Source organism: Erinaceus europaeus, chromosome 12, assembly GCF_950295315.1.
Source record: "Erinaceus europaeus chromosome 12, mEriEur2.1, whole genome shotgun sequence".
Lineage (NCBI taxonomy): Eukaryota > Metazoa > Chordata > Mammalia > Eulipotyphla > Erinaceidae > Erinaceus > Erinaceus europaeus.
Genome location: NC_080173.1, coordinates 69,778,455 through 69,801,623, shown reverse-complemented (window position 1 = coordinate 69,801,623; position 23,169 = coordinate 69,778,455). Strand labels below are relative to the sequence as shown.

The following is a 23,169-nucleotide window of genomic DNA, read 5'->3' as shown; positions in this document are numbered from 1 at the left end:
CCTCAGCCCTGTTTGGCCTGGCAGCTGCCCAACCCCTCCCAACCCTTCAAAGGAAAGAGAAAAGGGTTCTAAGGAAAGGAAGGAGACAAAGGAAGGTGGAGGGAAAGCCCAGGGTTCAGAGGCACTGCCTGAGGGTTCACTATGTACCAGTAACACTTCTGGTCCCAATATAAGTTTCCACCAGGCGCTGGACTGGTTGGTGCTGTGGGTGACTGACTTCCAGATGTCTCACAGCCATCAAGCTTCTAGAAAAGTGTGAGGCAGTTTTTTCTCCTCTTTGCAGCTGTGGGAGTGGGGGCTCATTTTGCTGGCAGGAGAGAATGAAAGTGGGCCTATTTGTTATCAGTGATGGAGATGGTTCTCTGGATAGAAATGCTCTGTGAAAGTGTCTGTGTGTGTGTGTGTGTGTGTGTGTGTGTGTGTGTGTAGAAGGAGGACAAACAACAACCAGAATTGAGAAAATATGACAAATTCTCCGTAGGAGGGAGAACAGGAGAACATGTTGGTGAAGTCAGGAAGGAAAGACCTAGCAGGGGGCAGGCACCCTGGAGCTCCCTCCAGTCTTTATTTTTGTCACTGGGGCTCTCTGCCTGTAAGATTCCACTGCTTCCTGTGGATTATTTTTTCCCTTTTCAATTTCAGTTAAAAGAAAATGGGGGAGCAAGGGAGCCCCTGATATTGGCATTGCTCCTTCACTCATGGAGATTGAAAGAAAACACACAGCATGGCATGGTCTAGGTCATATGTATGGACCCCATGCTTCCACTCCAGGAATGTTACTCTTTTTGCTTTACCTGGGCCTCCTCAGCTTACATGTTCCTCCCTTCTGCATTATTCTTTCCAGAAACACAGTGGGATGTAGAGCATGTTGACAATGAAGAGATCTTGGACCCAGACAGAGTCTGGACCCCATCACCGTCTATTTGCTATACAAGAAATACAGTTAGTCATTCTGGGGACCCAGGATGACTGATATATAGACACAGTGAATTGGGTTGGAAAACGGCTAAGGGAAACCACCCACAATTTCCTCATGGATTAGCTAAAAAGTAAAAACAAATTATGTGCCTTCTGCCCTGTGCATAATGGAAACTGACAATAAAAATAATTACATCAATTGAAAGAGGCAATGATGTAACATGCTCAAAGTCAAATTAGTTATAATGAAAATCTGACTCAGAAGCCCCCAAATATCTGAAATCTTGAAAAATAAAAATTATTCAGAGAAAATCAGACTTAGTCTAATTAAGATGTTAAAATGACAAGTAGTAGCAGTCCAAGAGGTAGGGCAGTGGATAAGGCACTGAACTCACAAACGTGAGGCCTTTTTAGCCTGGTATGTGCCAGAGTGACACTCTGGTTCTTCCTTTCTTGTTGGTATGCTTCTAATTCTGTTTCTAAAAACCCCTTCTGTTTCATTGGTTTAATCCCCCCTGCTTAACACTGTATTCTATTTACATAACCACTGTTAACGAAGCACTGCCCTGCCTGCAGGGCATTGGTTTAATCCCCACTGGTTCAAGATGTCTTTTTGCTCCACCCCCTCTCGTAGTACACCCTGATCTGCACCAGTCACTTTTCACTCCACCCTCTCTATATCACATCCTGTTTACACCCTACTTGGCAAGTATATATATAAGGACAGGATTGTGATTATAGTTTAGTTTAGCTTGGCTTAGATTGTGCAGCGTTCCGCATGAATAAAGAGATACTGTGTACAGCTCAGCCATGAGTCCCTGGTCGTCTGTCTCCCGCCTGTGAAGCTAGCTCGGCACTTTCTCACTCTCTTTTCTCTTATTAATAAAGAAACAAGTGGTCTACAGACATATGAAGAAATGCTCCACTGATTATTAGGGAAGTGCAAATTAAAACAATATTGAGATTCTCTCTCTCACAAATGAGGATGGCTTACATCAACAAAACAGGAAATGACAAGTGTTGGTGAGGCTCTGGAGAAAAAGGAACTCTTCTACCCTGCTGGTGGGAATGCAGACTGGTGAAGATCTTTTGGAAGACTTATGGAGAGTGATTAAACAAATAAAAATGGAATTGTGGTCCAACAGTACCACTCTTGGGCATTTATCTAAAGGACACTCAAACACTAATTCGAAGGGACATATGTACCCATATGTTTATAGCTGCATTATTCACAACAGCCAAAATGCCCATCAATAGGTGACTGGGTAAAGAAGTTAGGGGAATAGTATCCTGCAATCAAAAAAGATGACGTTGTGTCCTTTGGGACAAAACAAATGGAACTAGAGATGATCATGTTTAGTGATATAAAGAGATGAGAGGCAACTACCGGATGGTTTCAGTCATGTGGAATCTAGAGAATTAATATATATGAACTTGCAAAACAAGCAAACAAATTGTTTCTAAGACTCTGTGAGAATGATGCTGGTTTATCTTTGGCGGGTGGGAAGTGGGAAGGTGAGGACATAGAACTTTGGTGGTGAGTGCAGTGTGGAACTAAACCCTGTAATCTTACACTCTTGTAACCCATTATTAATCATGAATGAAAAAAATAAATCTTTAAATAATTGCAAATGGGGCTGAGGAAATAGCATAATGGTTATATAAAAAGACTTTCATGCCAGAGGCAGGAGAGGTCCCAGTTCAATCCCCCACACCACCATAAACCAGAGCTGAGAAGTGCTCTGGAAAAAATTATAAAATAATAATAACACAAATGGGCCAGTGGAATCACTCACTTGGATAATGTGCCCTATTGGCATGTATATACTATGTTGAAAATAGGTAAATAATCTTAGAGACAAAAGCTTGATTAATGGTATCTGGTGGTAGAGACAATGAGAACTGTGGAATAATTGCTAGTGGACATGGGATTTCTTTTTGGGATAATGGATTCTTCTGGTATTAGATTGTGGTTAAAGTTACATAGTTCTGCAAATATACTGAAAATCACTGATTTGAGCATGTCAGATGGGTAAACCTTATGGTATATGAATGAGATTTCAAAAAGTTGTTAAAATATGTTATGGGCAAAATAAAACTGATTGATGAATCACATCTTTGTTGACTAATTCTTTTTAAAAATTATTTATTTATTCCCTTTGTTGCCCTTGTTGTTTTGTATTATTGTTGTAGTTGTTATTGATGTCATCGTTGCTGGATAGGACAGAGAGAAATAGAGAGAGGAGGGGAAGACAGAGAGGGGAAGAGAAAGATAGACACCTGCAGACCTGCTTCACCGCCTGTGAAGTGACTCCCCTGCAGGTGGGGAGCTGGGGGCTCAAACTGGGATCCTTATGCTGGTCCTTGCACTTTGCACCACTTGCACTTACTGCCTGACTCCCCACCAATGAACTATTCTGTTCTCACTTATTGTTGTGCTGGGGAGTGAACCTGGCACCTCACCGTCTCAGGCATGAAAGTCTTCTGCATAAACACTATCCAGTCTCCCCAGCTCAAGGTAGATGTAATTTATATATATTGATTTAAGTGTCTGTGTTCCCAAACGTGGTCCTCAAGCCATGAAATCCTGTTGCCCATTGCTCTCCCCTTACAGCCCAGTCTTAGACTAGCCATGGGGCTTCATTAGATTGGAGAATTCCAATCTAGCTGGATATTATCACCACTCACCTTGCTTTGCAAAGCGTTTCTTACGCCTCATTTTGGCTCGGCGTCCAGCAAATAGGGCACTGACCCTGTCAGTCCAGGCCACCTGATTGTCAGTATCTGCTACACCACAGCGGGGCCGTGTCATCTGGCGTACTGTGGCAGGATCCAACACGCCACTGACAGGCAGCTGGGACACCCACTGGAACTCCCTGTCAAGAGAAACTGAGATGAAGCCCCACAAAACTAGGGAGGGTGGTGGGTATCAGAGCAGGGGAGCTTACCTAGAGGAGTCTAGGAGTGGGGAGGGAGGGAACAATGGTGCACAACCCCTTGGGCATATGTGGGAGGCCAGCCTTCCAGGAGGAGGTAGGAGGTAACCCAATCTCCACAATCCAGCACCCCCAAATCCTCTATCGTCCTCTGTCCTACCTGATGGCAGTAGTGAATTGCATAGAAGTAGGAGTTTTGGGGACCTGGGCATTAAGATAGCCATACTTCTCCAGGAATGCCTAGTGGGGGAGAGAATAACGTCAGTTTTTTCCATGGTGGACACCCTTTCCCCTCTCTTGGTCTCTGAGGATCCATGGCACTTCAAGCTGTCTCAACTCTTGTCCCAACAGGATAAGTAATGGCAGAAAATCCTGGAATAAACCCCAGAAGTCCCTGGACTCAGTCCCAGGCTACCACTAACTAGTCCGATGGTACTGGAGGAGTCTCTCCATATTTGTAAACCTTAGCTTTCCTCCTCCTCCTCCTCCTCCTCCTCCTTTCTCTCTCTCTCCTCCTCTTCTCCCTACTCTTCTTTTTTGCCACCAGGGTTATCGATGGGCCCTGAAGCCTGCATGATTCCATTGCTACTACTGGCCATTTTTCCCCTTGAGATAAAGTGAAAAATAGAGAGAAAAGGAGAGGGGTAAGACAGTACAGTACCGCTCCACTCACTGCTCATGAAGCTCTCCCCACTGTGGGTGTTCCCATGTGTTAGTCTAGGGGTCAAACCCAGGCAGATCCTCTCTCATGGTAACATGTGCACTCTACTGGATGAGACGCTGCAGGCCCCAAACTTCCTTATTTTTAAAACTTTGCAAGGGCCAGGTGCACCTGGCTAAGCACATACGCTACAGTGTGCAAGGACCTACGTTCAAGCCCCACTTTCAAGCCCCTGCAGAAGTAAAGCTTCACAAATGGTGAAGCAGTGCTGCAGGTGTTTCTGTCTCTTCCCCTCCTTCTCAATTTCTCTCTGTCTCTATCTAATAATAAGTAAATAAAAATATTTAAACAAAACTTCGCATATTTCATACCATTGGATTCCAGTTAGCAAGCTACATATCTCAGCTACAAGTTTATTAAAAATAGCAGAAAAGGGTTGGGAAGACAGCATAATGGTTATGGCAAAAGATTTTAATGTCAGAGCCTCTAAGATCCCAAGTTCAGTCCCCTGCACCACCATAAGCCAGAGCTCAGTAGCACTCTGGTATCTAATAAACAAATAGAGAAAATAGTCTATTAAAAATAACTTATTAAAAATAATAATAACTTATTCTGGCAGTTGGTAGTAGTGCAGCAGGTTAAGCGCACGTGGCCCAAAACACAATGACCAGCATAAGAATCCCGGTTGGAGCCCCCGGCTCCCCACCTGCAGGGAAGTCGCTTCAGGGGCGGTGAAGCAGGTCTGCAGGTGTCTTTCTCTCGCCCTCTCTGTCTTCCCCTCCTCTCTCTATTTCTCTCTGTCCTATCCAACAACGACGACATCAATAACAACAACAATATCAACTAGAACAATAATAAAAAGCAACAAAGAAAACAAAAGGGAAAAAAAATAATTTATGGGAGTCCCCAGGTAGCGCAGCAGATTAAGCGCAGGTGGCTTAAAGCGCAGGGAGTGGCCTAAGAATCCGGGTTTGAGCCCCTGGCTCCCCACCTGCAGGGGAGTCTCTTCACAAGCAGTGAGGCAGGTCTGCAGGTGTTTATCTTTCTCTCCCCCTCTGTCTTCCTCTCCTCTCTCCATTTCTCTCTGTCCTATCCAACAACAATGACAACAATAATAACTACAACAATAAAACAACAAGGGCAATAAAAGAGAATAAATAAATACTAAAAAAAAACTAACAAGGGCAGCAAAAAGGAAAATAAATAATAAAATATAAAAAACAAGTCATTCTCTTGAGAGATTTTATTTTCCTGCCACAGATGCACATCTGAAGGTTTTTTTTTTCCTTTTTCTTATTTCTAGTTAGAGAATGAGAGAAAGAGGAGAGACCACAGCATTGCTCCAATGCCAGTGAAGTTTCCCTTTTGCTTCTATGTGGTAACCAGAGACTTTGACCTTGGTCTTTATACATAGTAAAGTATGCATTCTCTCAGATGAGCTATCTCTAGCCACCTAGAGATTTTTTTCAAAAAGATTTATATATTTATTTTTATGAGAGAGAGACAGAAATGAAGAGACAGAGGGAAAGACCAATTCTGGCATATGGTGGTTTCAGGGCTTGAACATGGAACCTCAAGCATGCAAATCTGGCACTCTAATACTATGTTGCTATCTCCCTGACTGTAAAGAGTTCTTTTTTTAGACTCCTGCAGACCTGCTTCACCGCCTGTGAACCTGTGAAGCGACTCCCCTGCAGATGGGGAACCAGGGGCTCGAACCGGGATCCTTATGCCGGTCCTTGCGCTTTATGCCCCGTGAACTTAACCTGCTCCACCACAGCCAGACTCCCTAAAGAGTTTGTGTTTTGTTTTTTTTAATTAACAACCATTCCCTTTGATCCATTCATATGTATGTAGATTCATGCAAAGTACTAGGTACCCTGCCAGGTGTTCCATAAGACATCCCTAAAGAAGTATATATAGCCATGTGGACAGACAATGAAAGCATACATAGTCAGTCAAGTAGATAGATTTGGTGCTAAAAAGGAAAGAAACCAAGCTAGGTGACATGATTGAGAATAACTTAAAAGAAAAACTTTATATGGAGAGGTCAGGGATGAACTCTGTGAACAGCTGATACTTGGTCTGAGTCCCAAAGAATCCAGAGCTGGATGTATTTGACCAGGCAAGGATGTGGGAAAGGAAACTCCAGACAAAGGGCAGAGCAAATGCAACTGTCCTGAGCTAAGAATGATATTGATGTGTTTAAGGAACATGTGCAAGGAAGGCTGAGCACAGAGCTATGCAAAAAATCAGGACATGAAGTCAAAAAAGTCAGAGAGGCCATGCGGCTGAGCAGGATAAAGAATGTGAGTTTTATTTTGGTCCTCCTCATGATTTAATTGTGGGGAATGTAAGAAAGGGAAGAATCTAGGATGGCTCCTAAATATTTGCCTTGGAAGGCGATGCTATTTACTGTGTGAGGAAGCCTGAGGGAAGGATAAGGGGGAGTGAGGATAAGATTGACTCAGTGATGTCAAGTTGCACTGGTTGTATGATCCCAGAATTCGCCAACATACAGATGACACAAAGTTGTGAACCAGGAAAGCAGTCTGTCCCTGGGGGTGGGTTGATGTAGGGGAGATGAGCGCTGTTAGTATAACTTAGAGACTATTTCATAGCCCAAATGCCTTTTACAGCTGCCTGCCCTCACACACCTAGAAATTACTCTCCAGTGACCTAGTTCTTAGTAGCCAGTGGAGAGAGATGTGTGAAACTCATTGTCCTTACCTCTCACCATTTCTTTTTTTAAAGAAGGATTAATTTAATTTATTGTATATAAGAGAGTTGTACATGAGACAGAGATAGGAAGAGACAGTTGGAGCACCACTGCAATACATGCAGCGCTGGGGGCTGAACGGGAGCCCAGGCATCAGTCTGATCAACTCTACCAGTTAAGCTACCTCCCTAGTTGTACCTACCACCATTTGTTCCTTCCTTCCTTCCTTCCTTCCTTCCTTCCTTCCTTCCTCCCTTCCTTTCTCCCTTATTTATTTACTTATTTATTATCAGATAGAGCCAGAGAGAAATTGAGAGGGGAGGGGGAGATAGAGAGGAAGAGAGACAGAGAGAGATACCTGCAGCTCTGCGTCACCACTCGTGAAGCTTTCCCCCTGTAGCTGGGGTCCAGGGACTTGAATCTGTCCTTGCACACTTGATGTAAGCACTTAACCATGTGCACCACGCCTGGCTCCCTTTACCATTTCTATCCATTGAGGGGAATGATAAAGTTAGTCCCTTGCTTATCTTTCTCTCTGATAAAGTTCCTTCAATGAAATGAAAAAAATGTCTCCTTGGCTACTTAATTTTTTTTTCCCCTAAATTATTTTTTTGTTAACCACAGTACTGCTCAACTCTGGTTTATGGAGGTGCTGGGGACTGAACCTGGACCTCGCAGCCTCAGGCATGAAAGTCTTTTGCGTAACCATCGTAACCATCGTGTTTTCCCTGATCCTGCTGTGTAATTCTTTTTCTTCCCCAGAGCACAGCTGAGCTCTGGTTTACGATGGTGCTAGGGATTGAACCTGGGGCCTTTGTTGCCTCAGACATGAAAGTGTTTTTGTTCTTTTTTAAAAATTAATTTATTTTTATTTTATTTATTTTCCTTTTTTATTGTTGTTGTAGTTATTATTGTTGTCATTGTTAGATAGGACAGGGAGAAATGGAGAGAGGAGGGGAAGACAAGGGGGAAAGATAGACACCTGCAGACCTGCTTCACTGCCTGTGAAGCAACTCCCCTGCAGGTGAGGAGCCAGGGGCTTGAACCAGGATCCTTACTCCTGTCCTTGTGCTTTGTGCCACGTGCGCTTAACTCCGCTTAACTCGCTGCGCTACTGCCGACTCCCTGTTTTCTTTTTTTTTCTTTATAAATGTATTGTATCCAATTGGGATGCATAATAGGTTAGGGGAGTTCTGATGGTTTAATCTGAAAAACTATTCACTGTCCAATAGTGTGGTATTATGGAATAATAATTGGAGCTGGAATCAAGAATCTGTTACTGTGGTCTTGATAGGTGGTTGAGTGCAGGACTTACTTATGTGGGGGTCTTAGGGAAAATTAACAACAGACTAGTAGACTTTTGGAATGCAAACCATCTAAAGGATGGAAACATCTTTGAGCAAGGCAGCTATGCAGCTACACCTCTGCTTATTCTTAGTACTGCCTCCTCCCCTCAGCCAGATGCCTGGCTCTCTTGTTTTCCTCAACATCCCCCCTGCCCCAAACTGGTAGTGATAGAGTGACTTTCTTTGACATTATTATTTATGTTGTTGTTATTATTATTTAGATAGAAGCTGGGTAGCAGAGAGAGACAGTGTGTGTCAAAGAGACCACGGCACTGAAGTGTCCTTCAGAGTGGTGGGGGGTAAGCTCACACCTGGGCACACAAATGGCAAAGCAGCACACTATGCAAATGAGCTATTTCACTTCGTGAGAGAGTGGCTTTCTAAAGGAAGTTAGGAAATTATCTCCTTAGAAGCAGTTTTGTTGAGTGAGTTACTTGGGAGAGACTGGTTCACAGGTCAGTGGGTTGGCATTCCCAGTGTCCCTCCCCACAAACCCACCCAGTTCTTATCAGGGAGTTGGCCCTGGCTCTGGAACTAAGTAAGAAGCCTTGGACAGAGTTAGAGGAGGGAGGGGAAATTGACTAGCGGCGTCTCCTGTTTCCTGGCTGGGCTGCTGTGCCCAGCACTTTGGCAGGCAAGGTAGGGTGGAGCCCTTTTTTTCAGGGGCTCATTAGAGGAGAAGTCCTGGGTCTTTCTTCCTGACTTGTGTCTGGGGCCCTGTGTGTTGTAAAACAGAGCTGACTTCCCAGACAGCAAAAGAGAGTACATGCCATGGATACCAACCAAAACACACCCAAAAAAGGGGGCCTAGGAGATAGAATAATAGTATGCAAAAGAGCTTTATGCTTGAGGCTTTGGGATCCCAGGTTCAATTCCTGGAACCACCCAAGCCAGAGCTGAATGATATTCTAGTTTGATTTTTTTTTTTTGTTTGTTTAAATGTATCTCATATGATATAAAGTAAAATTTTTTTAGAGAGAGAAGATGAAAGAATTAGAAGCCAGAGTACCACTCTGGTTTGTGTAGCACCAGGGATCAAACCAGGAGTGTAAGGCATGCAAGTCTATGTCCTATCAGCTGAGCTATTTGCCTAGACCATTTCTCTTAAATATTTTGTGTGTGGGGGGGGAGCCAGCGCACTGCTCAGCTCTGGTTTACACTGGTACTGAGGACTGAACTTTGGACTTCAAAGCCTCAGGCCTGAAAGTCTTTTTGCATAACCATTGTGCTTTCTGCTCATCCCACCGCCTCTTTTTAAATCTTTTCTTTTTTGGCGTTGGCTTGAGTGATTTCACCACTCCCAGCAGACTCTTAACTTTTCCCTTTGAATTTCTGGTAGTGAGAGGCAGGGAAAAAGAACAAGATAAGAAAGAAAAGGAGAGATACAACAGCAACATTCCACCATTCATGAAGCTTCCTCTAGGACTGAGCACTGTGTATGGTGAACCCACACAGTGCTGAGGGTGTTCAAGTCTAGCTCCTCATACATGGCAAACTGTCTTTTACCTAAAAAAAATTCCCATTACTCATTTTTTTATATTTATTTTCCCTCTTGTTGCTCTTGTTTTTCATTGTTATAGTTATTATTGTTGTTATTGATGTCATTGTTGCTAGATAGGACAGAGAAATGGAGAGAGGAGGGGAAGACAGAGAGGGGGAGAGAAAGATAGACACCTGCAGACCTGCTTCACCGCCTGTGAAGCGACTCCCCTGCAGGTGGGGAGCCGGGGTCTCGAACCGGGATCTTTAAGCCGGTCTTTGCACTTGGCGCCATGTGTGTTTAACCTGCTGCTCTACCGCCCGACTCCTTCATTATTCATTCTTTAAATGAGAGATCACGGGCCGGGTCATGGCACACTTGGTTAAGTGCTCACATTACAATGTGCAAGGACCTGTGTTCAAGCCCCTGGTCCTCACCTTCAGGGGGGAAGCTTCACGAGTGGTGAAGCATGGCTGCAGTGGCCTAACTCTCTTTATCTATCTCCCCCTTCCCTCTCAATTTCTCTCTGTCTCTGTCCAATAATAAATAAACAAAAAATACTTGGAGCCGGATGGTGGCGCACCTGATTGAGCGCTCATGTTAATTAAAATGCGCAGGGACTTGGGTTTGAGCCCCTGGTTCCCACCTGCAAAGGGAAAGCTTTGCAAATGGTGAACCAGTGCTGTAGGTGTCTCTGTCTGCATCCCTCTCTATCAGTCCCATTCCTCTTTATTTTTGGCTGTCTCTATCCATAAGTAAATGAAGATAATTTAAAAAATAAATAAATGAGGGATCAAAGTGTCACTCCATCATATGTTGTGCACAGTATCAAGTCTAGCGCCTCACATATGCAAGGCATATTCTCTACCACTGGTCTACCCTTCTCTTCCCTGTTCTCTACCTGCTGTTGATCCTGGGGAGCCCAAAGGTTGAGTGAAATGGAGAGTAAGCTGGAACACTGTGTTCCTGGGTGATTCATCCTGCTCTGGCCTAAAAGCTTGTATCAACACGCTTCACCTACTTGGTCAAGGCTGAGGCAACCCTCTTGCAGAGTCACCTCTGAAAAGCCCAGGGAGTGTCTGTGGCGTTTGGGTAAAATGAGCACGATCTTCCTGGGGGGCTCAAAAAGCTAAGTGGGATCAGGACTTTGGAGGTTCTAGTCCTCGCTTGTCATGAGAGAGTGCTTGAGGGAAGGAGAAATTGTGAGCATTTTTGAGCAGGACCAGACTAGCAATAAGGCATAGCAAAATGACTCCAGTCCTGAGTCAGGACCGGGGAGATAGCTCAGCCTATTACAACATAGAACTTACACATCTAATGCCCCAGATTCAACTCTGGTACCAGCGTACGCCAGAGCTGAGTAGTGTATTAATTTCTCTCTCTCTCTTTCCTATTCTTTGATTTTTCTCTCATACTAAATAAACAATTGAGTTTAGGGGGTCGGGTGGTAGCACAGTGGTTTAAGCGCACATGGCGCAAAGTGCAAGGACCCACATTATGATTCCGGTTCAAGCCTCCGTCTCCCCACCTGCAGGGAGTCGCTTCACAAGTGGTGAAGCAGGTCTGCAGGTGTCTCTCTTTCTCTCCCTTTCTCTCTGTCTTCCCCTCCTCTCTCGATTTCTCTCTGTCCTATCCTACAACAACAACAGCAATAATAATAAACACAACAATGATAAAAAACATCAAGGGCAATAAAGGGGGACAAATGGTCTCGAGGAGCAGTGGATTTGGATTCGTATTTGCAGTGCAGGCACCAAGCCCCAGCAATAAAAATACCTGGAGGCGAAAATAAATAAATGTAATTTTAAAATTAAAAAAAAGGGAGTCGGGCTGTAGCGCAGCAGGTTAAGCGCAGGTGGCGCAAAGCACAAGGACCGGCATAAGGATCCCGGTTCGAACCCCGGCTCCCCACCTGCAGGGGACTTGCTTCACAGGCGGTGAAGCAGGTCTGCAGGTGTCTTTCTCTCTCCTCCTGTCTTCCCCTCCTCTCTCCATTTCTCTCTGTCCTATCCAACAACGACGACAACAACAATAATAACTACAACAATAAAACAACAAGGGCAACAAAAGGGAATAAATAAATAAAATAAAATATTAAAAAAAATATTTTTAAAAAGTAATAATTGAGTTTGGAGAGAAAAAAAAGAGTCCTGAGGTTTTGTTTAGCAGGTAAGAGCACTGAGCTGTGTGTCTTAGCTTTATTCCTGCTGCTATTGCTGTGTATCTTCAGGCAAGTCCTGGGCCTCTCTTGGTCTCACTTTCCTTTCTGTAAAATCAGGGTCAGTAAGGTGTCCCAGCAGCAAAGCACATAACTTGCCTGAGTGAGGCCCTAGGTTTGATCCCTGGCATCACATTAAACCAAGAAAGACAAAAACAAAAAGAACACTAGAAATGGCAGACTGGTGCTCTATTCTCATCCTTTCTCCTTTTCATTCCCTCTCTACTATACAATAATAAGTAAATAGAATCAGGGGGGTGCATTAGAATCAAGATTATTCCAACTCTCCCTACTCTTTACTTATCTGTTTATTTTTTTAAACTACCTTTATTTATTGGATAGAGACAGCCAGAAATCAAGAGGGTAGGGGGAGGTAGAGGGAGAGAGACAGAGAGACACCTGCGCCCCTGCTTGCAAAGCTTTCCTCCTGCAGGTCGGGATTGGAGGCTCGAACCTGGGTCCTTGCACATTGAAAACATGTGTACTCAACCCAGCCTCTATTATTTGTTTATTTTTTAAATATTTTATTTATTTATTAATGAGAAAGAAAGAGAAGGAGAAAAAAACAGAGTATCACTCTAGCACATGCAATACCGGGGACCAAACTCAGGACCTCATGTTTGAGTCCAACACTTTATCCACTGTGCCACCTCCTGGGTCACATCTGTTATTTATTGTACTCTCACTTCTGCAGCTGATTGGTTGTGTGAACTATAACAAAGCATACTACTTTTTGCTTTTCACAGGATTGTTGTGAAGATGTAATAAGGATGCGCTTCAGTAAAACTGTGAACCCACCTGCAGGGGGACACTTCACGAGTGATGAAGCAGGTCTGCAGATGTCTCTCTGTGTCTTTCTCCTTCTCTACCTCCCCGTCCCCTCTCAATTTCTCTCTGTCCTGTCCAATAAAATGGAAAAAATGAAAAAAAAACTTTATGAAAACTTCCCCCTAAAAATGTTAACATTCTCTCGGGAGTCTTATTGCCAGAAGGGACCTTTGGTAGATGAGTCTGAGTGGTGCCAGCTCCCAGTCAGTTAACAGAGGTACTGGGACAGTCTTCATATCAAAGAACTGCAGTAGCAAAAACAAACAAGTAAACAAGTAAATAAATAAATAAGCAAGAATTTAAAACTTGCAAAACGGCAAGCTTGTGCAGAAACCATGTTGCTTTACCTGTGATTTATTCCATTTGGTGTTATGCTTCACGATGCTTTTAATCTGTGTGATTGTATTCATCATGCAAAATATCTTTATTATTATTATCCAACATAAGATGCAAGGCATGATATCTGGTGTTCTGTTTTGGCATGTCCTATACATAAAAATCTTTTCGTGTGTGTTATCAGGAACACAGTGAGCACTTGGCTATTCTAGAGCTTTTTTTTTATTATTGTTGTTGTTGTAGTTATTATTGTTATTGATATCGTTGTTGTTAGATAGGACTGAGGGAAGTGAAGAGAGGAGAGGAAGACAGAGAGGGGGAAAGAAAGCTAGACACCTGCAGACCTGCTTCACCGCCTGTGAAGCGACTCCCCTGCAGGTGGGGAGCTGGGGGCTCGAACTGGTATCTTTACGCCAGTCCTTGTGCTTCGTGCCACATGCGCTTAACCCGTTGCGCTACCACCCAAGTCCCTGTTCTAGAGCTTTTAAACACCCCCACCTGTGGTACCAAGGCCTCACATATGTGAAATTTCACTGCTCCTGGGATGGCATTTTTCATACTTTTTAACATATATATATATGAGAAAGGGGGAGAGAAGGAGAGACACTACAGCAAGAGAGCTTCCCCTGTTGCTGTGATACTCCACATACTGCTGGAGCTCAAACACAGGCTGTCTGAATAGGAGGCATGTACTCTGGCAGGTTGAGCTAAATAGGAGGCATGTACTCTGGCAGGTTGAGCTATCTTTTCACCCCTTAAGCTTATTGTGAGCTTCACAGTCACCTCATGAGAGCAAAGGCAAGACAAGGGTTGTTTGTTTGTTTCTTTCTTTCTTTCTTTCTTCCTTCCTTCCTTTTTTTTTTTTTTTTTTGCCTTTTTCTTTCATTTATTTTTCCCAGAGCTGGGGGGATTGAACTTGGGACTATTGGTGCTTCAGGCATGAAAGTCTTCATGCACAACCATTACGCTATCCTTCCAGCTCCCCATTTTCAAGATGAGGAAAGTAAGTCTCAGAGGAGCATGGTGTCTTGCTGAAAGGGTCCTAATGAGAACAAGAGAACAAATTCTTGAGCCTGACTACTCTGACACCTATCCTAGCACGTTCTTTTTCTTTTTTTAATTATCTTTATTTACTTATTGGATACAGATAGCCAGAAATCGAGATGGAAGGGGGTGATGGAGAGGGAGAGAGACAGACACCTGCAATACTGCTTTACCATGTGCAAAGCTTTCTCCTTGCAGGTGGGGACTAGGGACTCAAACATGGGTCCTTGTGTGTTGTAACATGTGTGCTCAACCAGGTGCGCCACCACCATGCTCCTCCCAACATGTTTTATTTCACATTCAAACGTGACTCAGAGGCTTTAAAAGTGAGGGAGGAAAGGCCAAGTTGCTCTTTCCAATGGGAAGATGACTCTCAAACAAGGAAAAAATAAAAGCAGGGTATTTCTAACTGATTTCCTTCTGTCTCCTCTGCAAACTGAGCAGAGAAAAACGTTGTGCAGATAATGGTCTCTGGCTTTCAGGAGAGGCTGGGGGTCACATCTTCCAGCACACTCCAGATAGGTCCTTTGACAAGCCACAGATGTTTAACAGGACTAAAGCACTTTCTTTCATAAAGAAAAATGCCTGGGGGAGGGTGTAGATAGCATAATGGCTATGCAAAGAGACTCTCTAGCCTAAGGCTTCAAAGTCCCAGGTTCAATCCCCTGCACCACCATAAACCAGAGCTCCAGTTTTAAAAAAAAAGTCTGTTTCCAGGTGGTTTTATTTTACTCTTTATATTGTGGATTCCAGGAGGTTTCAGGATAGTAGAACCAGTTTCATCCCTTTCCTTATTTTGGGCAAAAGCTTTCCCTTCTGCCTGACTCCCTTTTTCTTCTCTTTTCCTTTGTTTCATATTCACAAAGGCCTGTGTCAGTATAACCTATAGACCTCTTATTGTAATCCTCATTCTTTCATTTTATGTCTTTAAAAAAGCTGGAAAACCTTAGTTGGTGCCATTTAAAATACTTTATTTATTTATTTTTACCAGAGCACTGCTCAGCTCTGGCTTATAGTGGTACTAGTGGTACCTGGGATATCAAAGCATGAAAACCTCTTTGTGTAACCATTATGCTACTGCCCATCCCAACTCCTGGGTTTTAAAAATGTTTTGGGAGTCGGGTGGTAGGGAAGCGGGTTAAGTGCAGGTGGCGCAAAACGCCGGCTGGCATGAGGATCCTGATTCGAGCCCCTGGCTCTCCACCTGCAGGGGGGTCACTTCACAGGTGGTGAAGCAGGTCTGCAGGTGTCTGTCTTTCTCTCCCCCTCTGTCTTCTCTTTCTCTCTCCATTTCTCTCTGTTGTATCCAACAACAACATCAATAACAACAACAATAATAAAAAACAATGAGGGCAACAAAAGGGAATAAATAAATAAGCAAAAACCAAAAAAAAAGTCTTTTTTTTCAATGTCAAATAACCATACTACATGGCACCATGTTGTTCACTAGGTTTGTGTGGTTAAGTTTAGGGTACAAAATAATGACCTAGGGGCCAATTAGTGGTGTACCTGGTTGAGCACATATGTCATAAAACAAGGTAAAGTTGTTTTTTCTTTTCCTATTTATTTTGATTTTTATTTACTATCTTTATTTATTTATTAGATATAAACAGCCAGAAATTGAAAGGAGGGGATAGATAGAGAGGGAGAGAGACAGAGAGACATCTATAGCGCTACTTCACCACTTGTGAAGCTTCCCCCCTGAAGGTGGGGACAGAGGGCTTGAACCTGGGTCTTTGCACACTGCAGCACATGTGCTCAACCAGGTGCACCACCACCTGGCTCCTTCTTTTACTATTTATTTGTTTGCTTACTGCCATCAGGATTACTGCTAGAATTCAGTACCCACACAACTCCCAGCAGACGTTTTTTTTTTTTTTAAAGATAGAAGGTGAGAGACAGAGAAGAGAGAAGACATCATAGCACTGCTCCACAGCTCATGAAGCTTCCCCCATGCAGGTGCTCCCATGTGACGACTGGAGGTTTGAATCCAGATCCCTGTGCATGGTAATATGTCTACTCTTCTGAGTGAGTTACTTCCTAACCCTTCAACTATCTTCCCTTATTACGTTACAGCTTCCACTACTCAGCTTTTGCTAGATTTATTGACTTTCAAACTGGCTTGACAACTGCTTTTCCACCATCTTGGATTCCTCTGGGACTCTTTGGTGTCCCCTCTGTACTTCTGTTCACCCTGCACACATGAGTCACCGAGCCGAACTCTTGGGAAAGGCTTCCACACCCCAGCTTCTGGGTTTCTGAGTCATGAAAAAAGTAAAAAGAAAGGCTCTGGAGTATGAGAAACAGACAGTACATCTGGGGGTGGATACTCCAAAGAAGCTCTGGTGTCTCCCTTGAGAAATAGACTAGCCAGTTCACTGTTGTCCTGGAACACTGGGACTAGACATGCAGTGTGTATACACCGCTGAGTGAAAGCCAAGTCCTGGACATACTGCTTGACTGTTTCAAAAAAAGGTTCAAACACAGCATGGTAGATGGATCCCTTGGGACAGCCCGTGTTGCCCAAGAATAGGACTGAGCCTGGACGGGAAGAGGAGGGGGCCAGGGTTATGATGTCATTCACTTGGTCTCAATCTTACAGTGCAGCAGTACAGGGGCTTTCTTCTTCCTCACCAGGACTGAGAGTTGCTTTGGTGTTCCAAGTGGGCAACAATGAACTTGTTCATAATTCAGCTTTGTGAGCGGTCAGTCTCCTCCCAGGCAAAGCCCACTCCAGAAAGTTCTCAGCTTCATTCCTTTGTGTACACACTGAGCCAGGCACACAGGGACATTCACAGAGACATGCTGTGCTCTGCCTGGGGTCTAGCTCCCTGTGCTGCAGTCAGGGAACAGTCTCCATGCAAAGGCAGAGCAGGGAGGGACTATTGGACTCTTTTAGAGGTTCCCTTCTGTGGGGGAATTCATTTCCCTAAACAACTGCAACAATACCTCCCAGCCCCATGCACTTCTTCCAGGGTGACTTTAACACTTAAAAGTTCTATGCTTCCTCCCCTTGAGCCCAGGTGGCAGCTCTAGTCAATGGGGTACAGTGCAAGTGATCCAACTTCCTAGTCTGGCTCATAAAAGAAGATAATTTCTTCAGAAATTCTTCCTTCCTTCCTTCCTTTCTATCTTTCTTTTATTTTTCTTTCCAGGGATATGTACCTGCATGATTCTATTGCTCCATTCACCCCCTATTTAAATCCTTTATTTTATTTTATTTTATTTTTTAGTTTTTACCAGATCATTGCTCAGTTCTGGCTTATGGTGCTGCTGGGGACCTTTGGAGCCTCAAGTATGAAAGTTTTTTTTTGTTTTTGTTTTTGTTTTTTGCATAACCACTATGCTGTTTCCTCAGTCTCCTATTTAATTCTGATAGACACAGAGGGTGAGAGAGGGACAGACAGAAAGAGAGAGAAAAGACACCACAGTACCACTCATGAAGCATCTCCTATACCATGCATTCTGCTCCCATGTGATACAAAAGGCTTAATCCTGGGTCCTTGTGCATGGGGAATACTCATTCTTGAGGCTCAGTTACCATACTTGAAGTAGCCCAAACTAGTCCACATGGAAGGCCACATGCATAGCCCTACATGGAGAAGAACTGAGAACCCTGCCTCCTAGCTTACAGCCAGTACAAACTGCCTGATAGGCGAGTAAACAGTTTTCAGTTGATTCTGCCCCCAGATAATATAGAATGCTACCCTGATGTGAGATGAGCTGCACTGATGTGCCCTCTTGGAAATTCTGATCCATCACAGCTGTGAACATAATAAATGGTTATTTTGCATCAACTAATTTTAGAGTTATTTGTAAAGTAGTCACAGTAACTGTAATGCAGTCTCTTAGGAATTACAGTCCAGCATGGCCTGTTGTTCAAAGCTGAAATTAATTGCCACCGTACTGGGCATCCTACACTACATATATTATCTCAATAAACTACAAGACAGTCTTATGGGTAGGCACTATTAACTCCCATTCTATAAAGAAGGAAACAGAGGCTCATAGAAGTTAAATGATTTGGGAGTTGGGCTGTAGCGCCGTGGATTAAGCGCAGGTGGCACGAAGCGCAAGGACCAGCGTTAAGGATCTGGGTTTGAGCCCTGGCTCCCCACCTGCAGGGGAGTCACTTCACAGGTGGTAAAGCAGGTCTGCAGGTGTCTATCTTTCTCTCCCCATCTCTGTCTTCTCCTCTCCCTATTTCTGTCTATCCTATCCAACAACAACGACATCAATAAAATAACAAGGGCAACAAACAGAAATAAATAAATATTAAAAAAAAAGAAGTTTAATGATTTACCCATGGTTTATACACAGGTCTGTCTGACGAATTCCAAATAACTGATCATCTACAGAAACATACATAGACATACCAAAAACACCTTCCAAATTACATATTCATACATATGTATGTGCATAGGCATATAGACATACAAACACTCAATATACAATTTTAGATGTTTTTATGCTTTTAAAATACCTTTTGTTCTCAGAGTTAAATTTTTCCTTTTTCCACTTATGTAAAATAGAAGGAAAGTGATTTAGTCTGTTAGATATTACATTTCCCAAGCATACCCCAAGATTAAATCTCCATCTGAGGCCACTGCAGGCTTAGGAGGCAGAGATACTGTCTCTGTTCTCTTGCCAAAGATTGCCTAGGACCCAGACAGGGTTCAGTGGAGGTGGGTTGAGACCCTTTAACAAGACTTGGCTAAGCAGACAGAAGCCTTCTCCTGGGGCCATGAATATTCTGTACTTGATGTTGTAAGATTCTAAATTCAGAGAGCCAAAGTGATTCCCATATGTGCAAAGGCAGAGAGCAAAAGACCAGCATTTAGAAGGGGAAAGAAAGAAGGAGTTTGAGAAAAGACGCTTTTGTTGAAGTAGAGTCATTTCTGGAGATGCCAGAGTAACAATGAGCGCCAGTGGCAGATGGGAGGAAGACTGATTCAGACAAGTTTTTAGACAAATCAGAGCAATTCTGCAGGTTTTTCCCAATGCTGCATGCAAGGAAGTACAGGATGTTGAACAGTTCTCAACTAGCAACTTTAGAGCAGGAATGGTGCTCTTGGGGAGCAGAAATCTCAAGGCTGAGTCTGGGCTTAGTGATTTAGAACTTATTCCCATACTTTCTCCTTAAAATAGAGACCCCAGTCTTAATTTCAAGAAGAGATCATTACAGGGTGGTGGTGCATCTGGTTGAGTGCACATGTTACAATACGCAAAGACTCAGGTTCAAGCTCTCGGTCCCCTCTTGCAGGGGGAAAGCTTCACAAGTGGCCGCAAGTGTCTCTCTTTCTCTCCGCCTCTCTATCTCCTCCTTCCCTCTCTCTCTTTTTAGAGTTCTTTTTTAAAAAAAATATATTCGGGAGCCGGGCGGTAGTGCAGCGGGTTAAGCACATGTGGCACAAAGCACGACAGGAGTAAGGATCCCGGTTCGAGCCTCTGGCCCCCCACCTGCAGGGGAGTTGCTTCAGAGGCGGTGAAGCAGGTCTGCAGGTGTCTATCTTTCTCTCCTCCTCTCTCTCTTCCCCTCCTCTCTCCATTTCTCTCTGTCCTATCCAACAACGATGACATCAATAACAACAATAACTACAACAATAAAACAACAAGGGCAAAAGAGAAAATAAATAAATATTTTTAAAAATATTATCTTTATTTACTCATTGGATAGAGCCAACCAGAAATTAAGAGGGAAGTGGGAGACAGGGTGAGAAAGAGAGAGAGAGAATGAGAGGGACCTGCAGGATTGTTTTACGGCTTGTAAGGCTTTCCCCCTGCAGGTGGGGCTTGAACTCAAGTCCTTGCACATTGTAACATGTGCTCTCAACCAGGTATGCCACCACCTGTTCCCCCTTCCCTCTCAATTTCTGGCTGTCTCTATTCAATAAGCAAATAAAGATAATTAAAAAAATTAAAAAAGGGGAGTTGGGCGGTGGCGCAGTGGGTTAAGCGCACGTGGCGCAAAGCGCAGGGACCGGCGTAAGGATCCGGTTCGAGCCCCCGGCTCCCCACCTGCAGGGGAGTCGCTTCACGGGCAGTGAAGCAGGTCTGCAGGTGTCTATCTTTCTCTCCCCTCTCTCTCTGTCTTCCCCTCCTCTCTCCATTTCTCTCTGTCCTATCCAACAACAAAGCAACATCAACAATGGCAATAATAACCGCAACGAGGCTGCAACAACTAGGGCAACAAAAAGGGGGGAAAATGGCCTCCAGGAGCGGTGGATTCATGGTACAGGCACCGAGCCCAGCAATAACCCTGGAGGAAAAAATAAATAAATAAATAAATAAATAAATAAATATAATTACAGAGAAGAGTGGCCATGGAGGTGGTTGAACTCCAAACTTGCATGCATGAGCTTGATCCCTAGCATTGCATATGCCTCTTTCCCTTTCTCTCAATAAATAAAATGCTTTGAAAAAATGCAAAAGAGGGATGGAGAGACAGTATAATGGTTATACAAAAACCTCTCATGCCCAAGGCTCTGAAGTCCCAAATTCAATCTCCAGCACCACCATAAGCCAGAGCTGAGAGTGCTCTGGTCTCTATATCTGTCTCTTTCATTAAAATAAAATAAAGTGTTCACTTCAGCAGCACATTACTAAAATTGGAATAATACAGAGAAGATTAGCATGGCCCCTGTGCAAGGATGACATGCAAATTCCATTTTTAAATATGGAATGCATTCCATATTTAAAAAAAGTAAATTAAGTATTTTTTAAAGCAAAGGAGATACATTTGGGGGGAAGAAATTATACTAGTTGCATTATTACAACCATGTTCAACTGGAAAGAGACACCACAAGCTGATCCCCACCCCATCTCATAAAGAATTTTCCTTGTGAACCTATAGCGAGCAACTGAGTCCAAAGGAGGAAAATGAAATGAAAAATATTTGAGGGTATCTGCCTCCCCCTCTTAAATTCAATCCTGAAGCAGTCTTTAAGTGGTCTGGGAGGTGGTACAGTGATAAAGCTTTGGACTCTCAAGCATGAGGTCCCGAGTTCAATCCCAGGCAGCACATGTGCCAGAGTGATATCTGGTTCTTTGTCTCTCCTCAAATCTTTCAAATAAATAAATAAATAAATAAATAAATAAATGTCTTTAAAACTCCTTAGAAACAACTCAGCCCATTTTCTTTTATTTATTCATTAAAAAATTTAAATTAACTTTATTGATTGGATAAGACAGCCAGAAGTCGAGAGGGAAGTGGGAGACAGAGACAAAGAAACACCTGCAGCACTGCTTCACTCCCAAAGCTTTCCCCCTATAGGTGGGGGCCGGGGGCTTGAACCCGGGTCCTTGTGCATTGTAGCATACACACTCAACCAGGTGTGCCACCTACCGGTCCCTCAACTCATTTTCCAGATGAAGACAACTAATTCTGAAATTGGTTGCCTACTGGCCCAAAGTTGGTCAGCAGCAGCAGCTTAGTGCTGTCTCCCATGTCCTGGACGGGTCGGTAAATCCTCTCCACTGCTCCAGTCTGACCAGTGTGGACCCTTCCACTGCATCTGACACTCAGAGAGGTGGGGCATCTGGTAAATGAACTGCTTGCTGAGTCTCCCCAGCTTAGACAGCGAAGGACAGCGACTGTGCAAACTGGGGAAGCAGGGAATCCCTCCCTTTCAACTCCTGGCAGTTCCGCCCACCTTTGCACTCTTGTACTCTCACCCCTCTGTCCGGGGAAAATCTGTGCAAATCCTGTGCTAGTGTGGTCTTAGCCCCAGCCTCTTTGTGTTCAAGTGAGGAGTGTGGAGAACAGGAAAGTAGCAGATTGTCAGCTCAGATGGGATGGCTGGGGGGCAGGAGGAAGGAGGGTCGGCAGCAAAATTCTGCTGAGTCCCGAGCTCGCGGACCTGTCTCCGCCCGCACACACCCAGTACCTCCGCGTCCCGGCGCAGCTCCTGGCCCACAGGCTCGGTGAGCTCGGCGTCCAGGCCGCCCCACAGCAGCAGCGGCAGGACGCGCAGCCAGAGGCCGAGGCGCGCAGCCATCTCTCCGGCGCCCCTTGCGTGGGGCTCGGGGGAGGGGGGGGGGCGCGTAGATCCGAGGCGCGGGTGGTCAGCGGCGCCCGAGTCCCCGCGGACGCGCCGGCTCTGCGCCTTCCCGGCGCGGCAGGAATGGCACCCGGGCTCGCCAATGCCGGGGCTCCGAGTTCAGGGCAGCTCTGCCCAGTAGCTTCCCAGGAGCGGATGGGAGCGCGTCCAGTCTGGGAAGTGCCTGCCCGCCTGATCGCGGACCCCGGGACCTGGAAGGCGAGAGAGGAAGGAGGCGTAACCGGGATCCCCGCACCACGGCCCCACCCACTCGGCTCCGCCACTGGGGCGCCCTGCTGGGCCGCCCTGCCCAGAGCAAGCAGCCGGGTTGCAGACCTTTCTCTCCACCTCCAAGTCAATTCGGATAGCTCTGGCCGGAGATGAGGTGTTTTCTCCTGGCGACTCTGGTTACCTTGGACTTTGCTGAAAAAGCATCCTGGCCTACCTGAGGGTTACTTTTTCAAAGGAACCCTGGCCTGGGGTAAAAAGGATTGGGTTTGAAATCAAGATCTGATTCTTTGCCAGCAGTGTGAATCCTGCCTAAATCATCAGCTGGCTGTGTGGTCTTGGATAATTCTCTTACCCTGGCAGGATCCATTTTTCTCTTCAGTAGATGGGGAGAATAAGAATACAGGTCCATGAAG

The 23,169-nt window shown here is 44.5% G+C and overlaps 1 protein-coding gene and 1 pseudogene across 5 annotated transcripts in view; one reads left to right on the top strand and one right to left on the bottom strand.

The window, feature by feature from the left end:
- Positions 1-22,901, bottom strand: part of MMP28 (matrix metallopeptidase 28) — a 35,421-nt gene extending 12,520 nt beyond the window's left edge. Inside the window, exons 1-3 of one of the 5 annotated variants that reach the window (XM_060203946.1) lie at positions 22,373-22,901; positions 4,015-4,094; positions 3,607-3,794 (exon numbers count right to left, since the gene is read on the bottom strand). In XM_060203946.1, the coding sequence (XP_060059929.1) occupies positions 3,607-3,794; positions 4,015-4,094; positions 22,373-22,483 (379 nt within the window). In that variant the 5' untranslated portion in view covers positions 22,484-22,901. The remainder of the gene's footprint in view (positions 1-3,606; positions 3,795-4,014; positions 4,095-22,372) is intronic. The other 4 variants (XM_060203944.1, XM_060203943.1, XM_060203941.1 and 1 more) reach the window with 4 other exon arrangements.
- LOC132542251 (U6 spliceosomal RNA) lies at positions 21,067-21,158 on the top strand (annotated as a pseudogene).
- Positions 22,902-23,169: the final 268 nt, after the last annotated feature.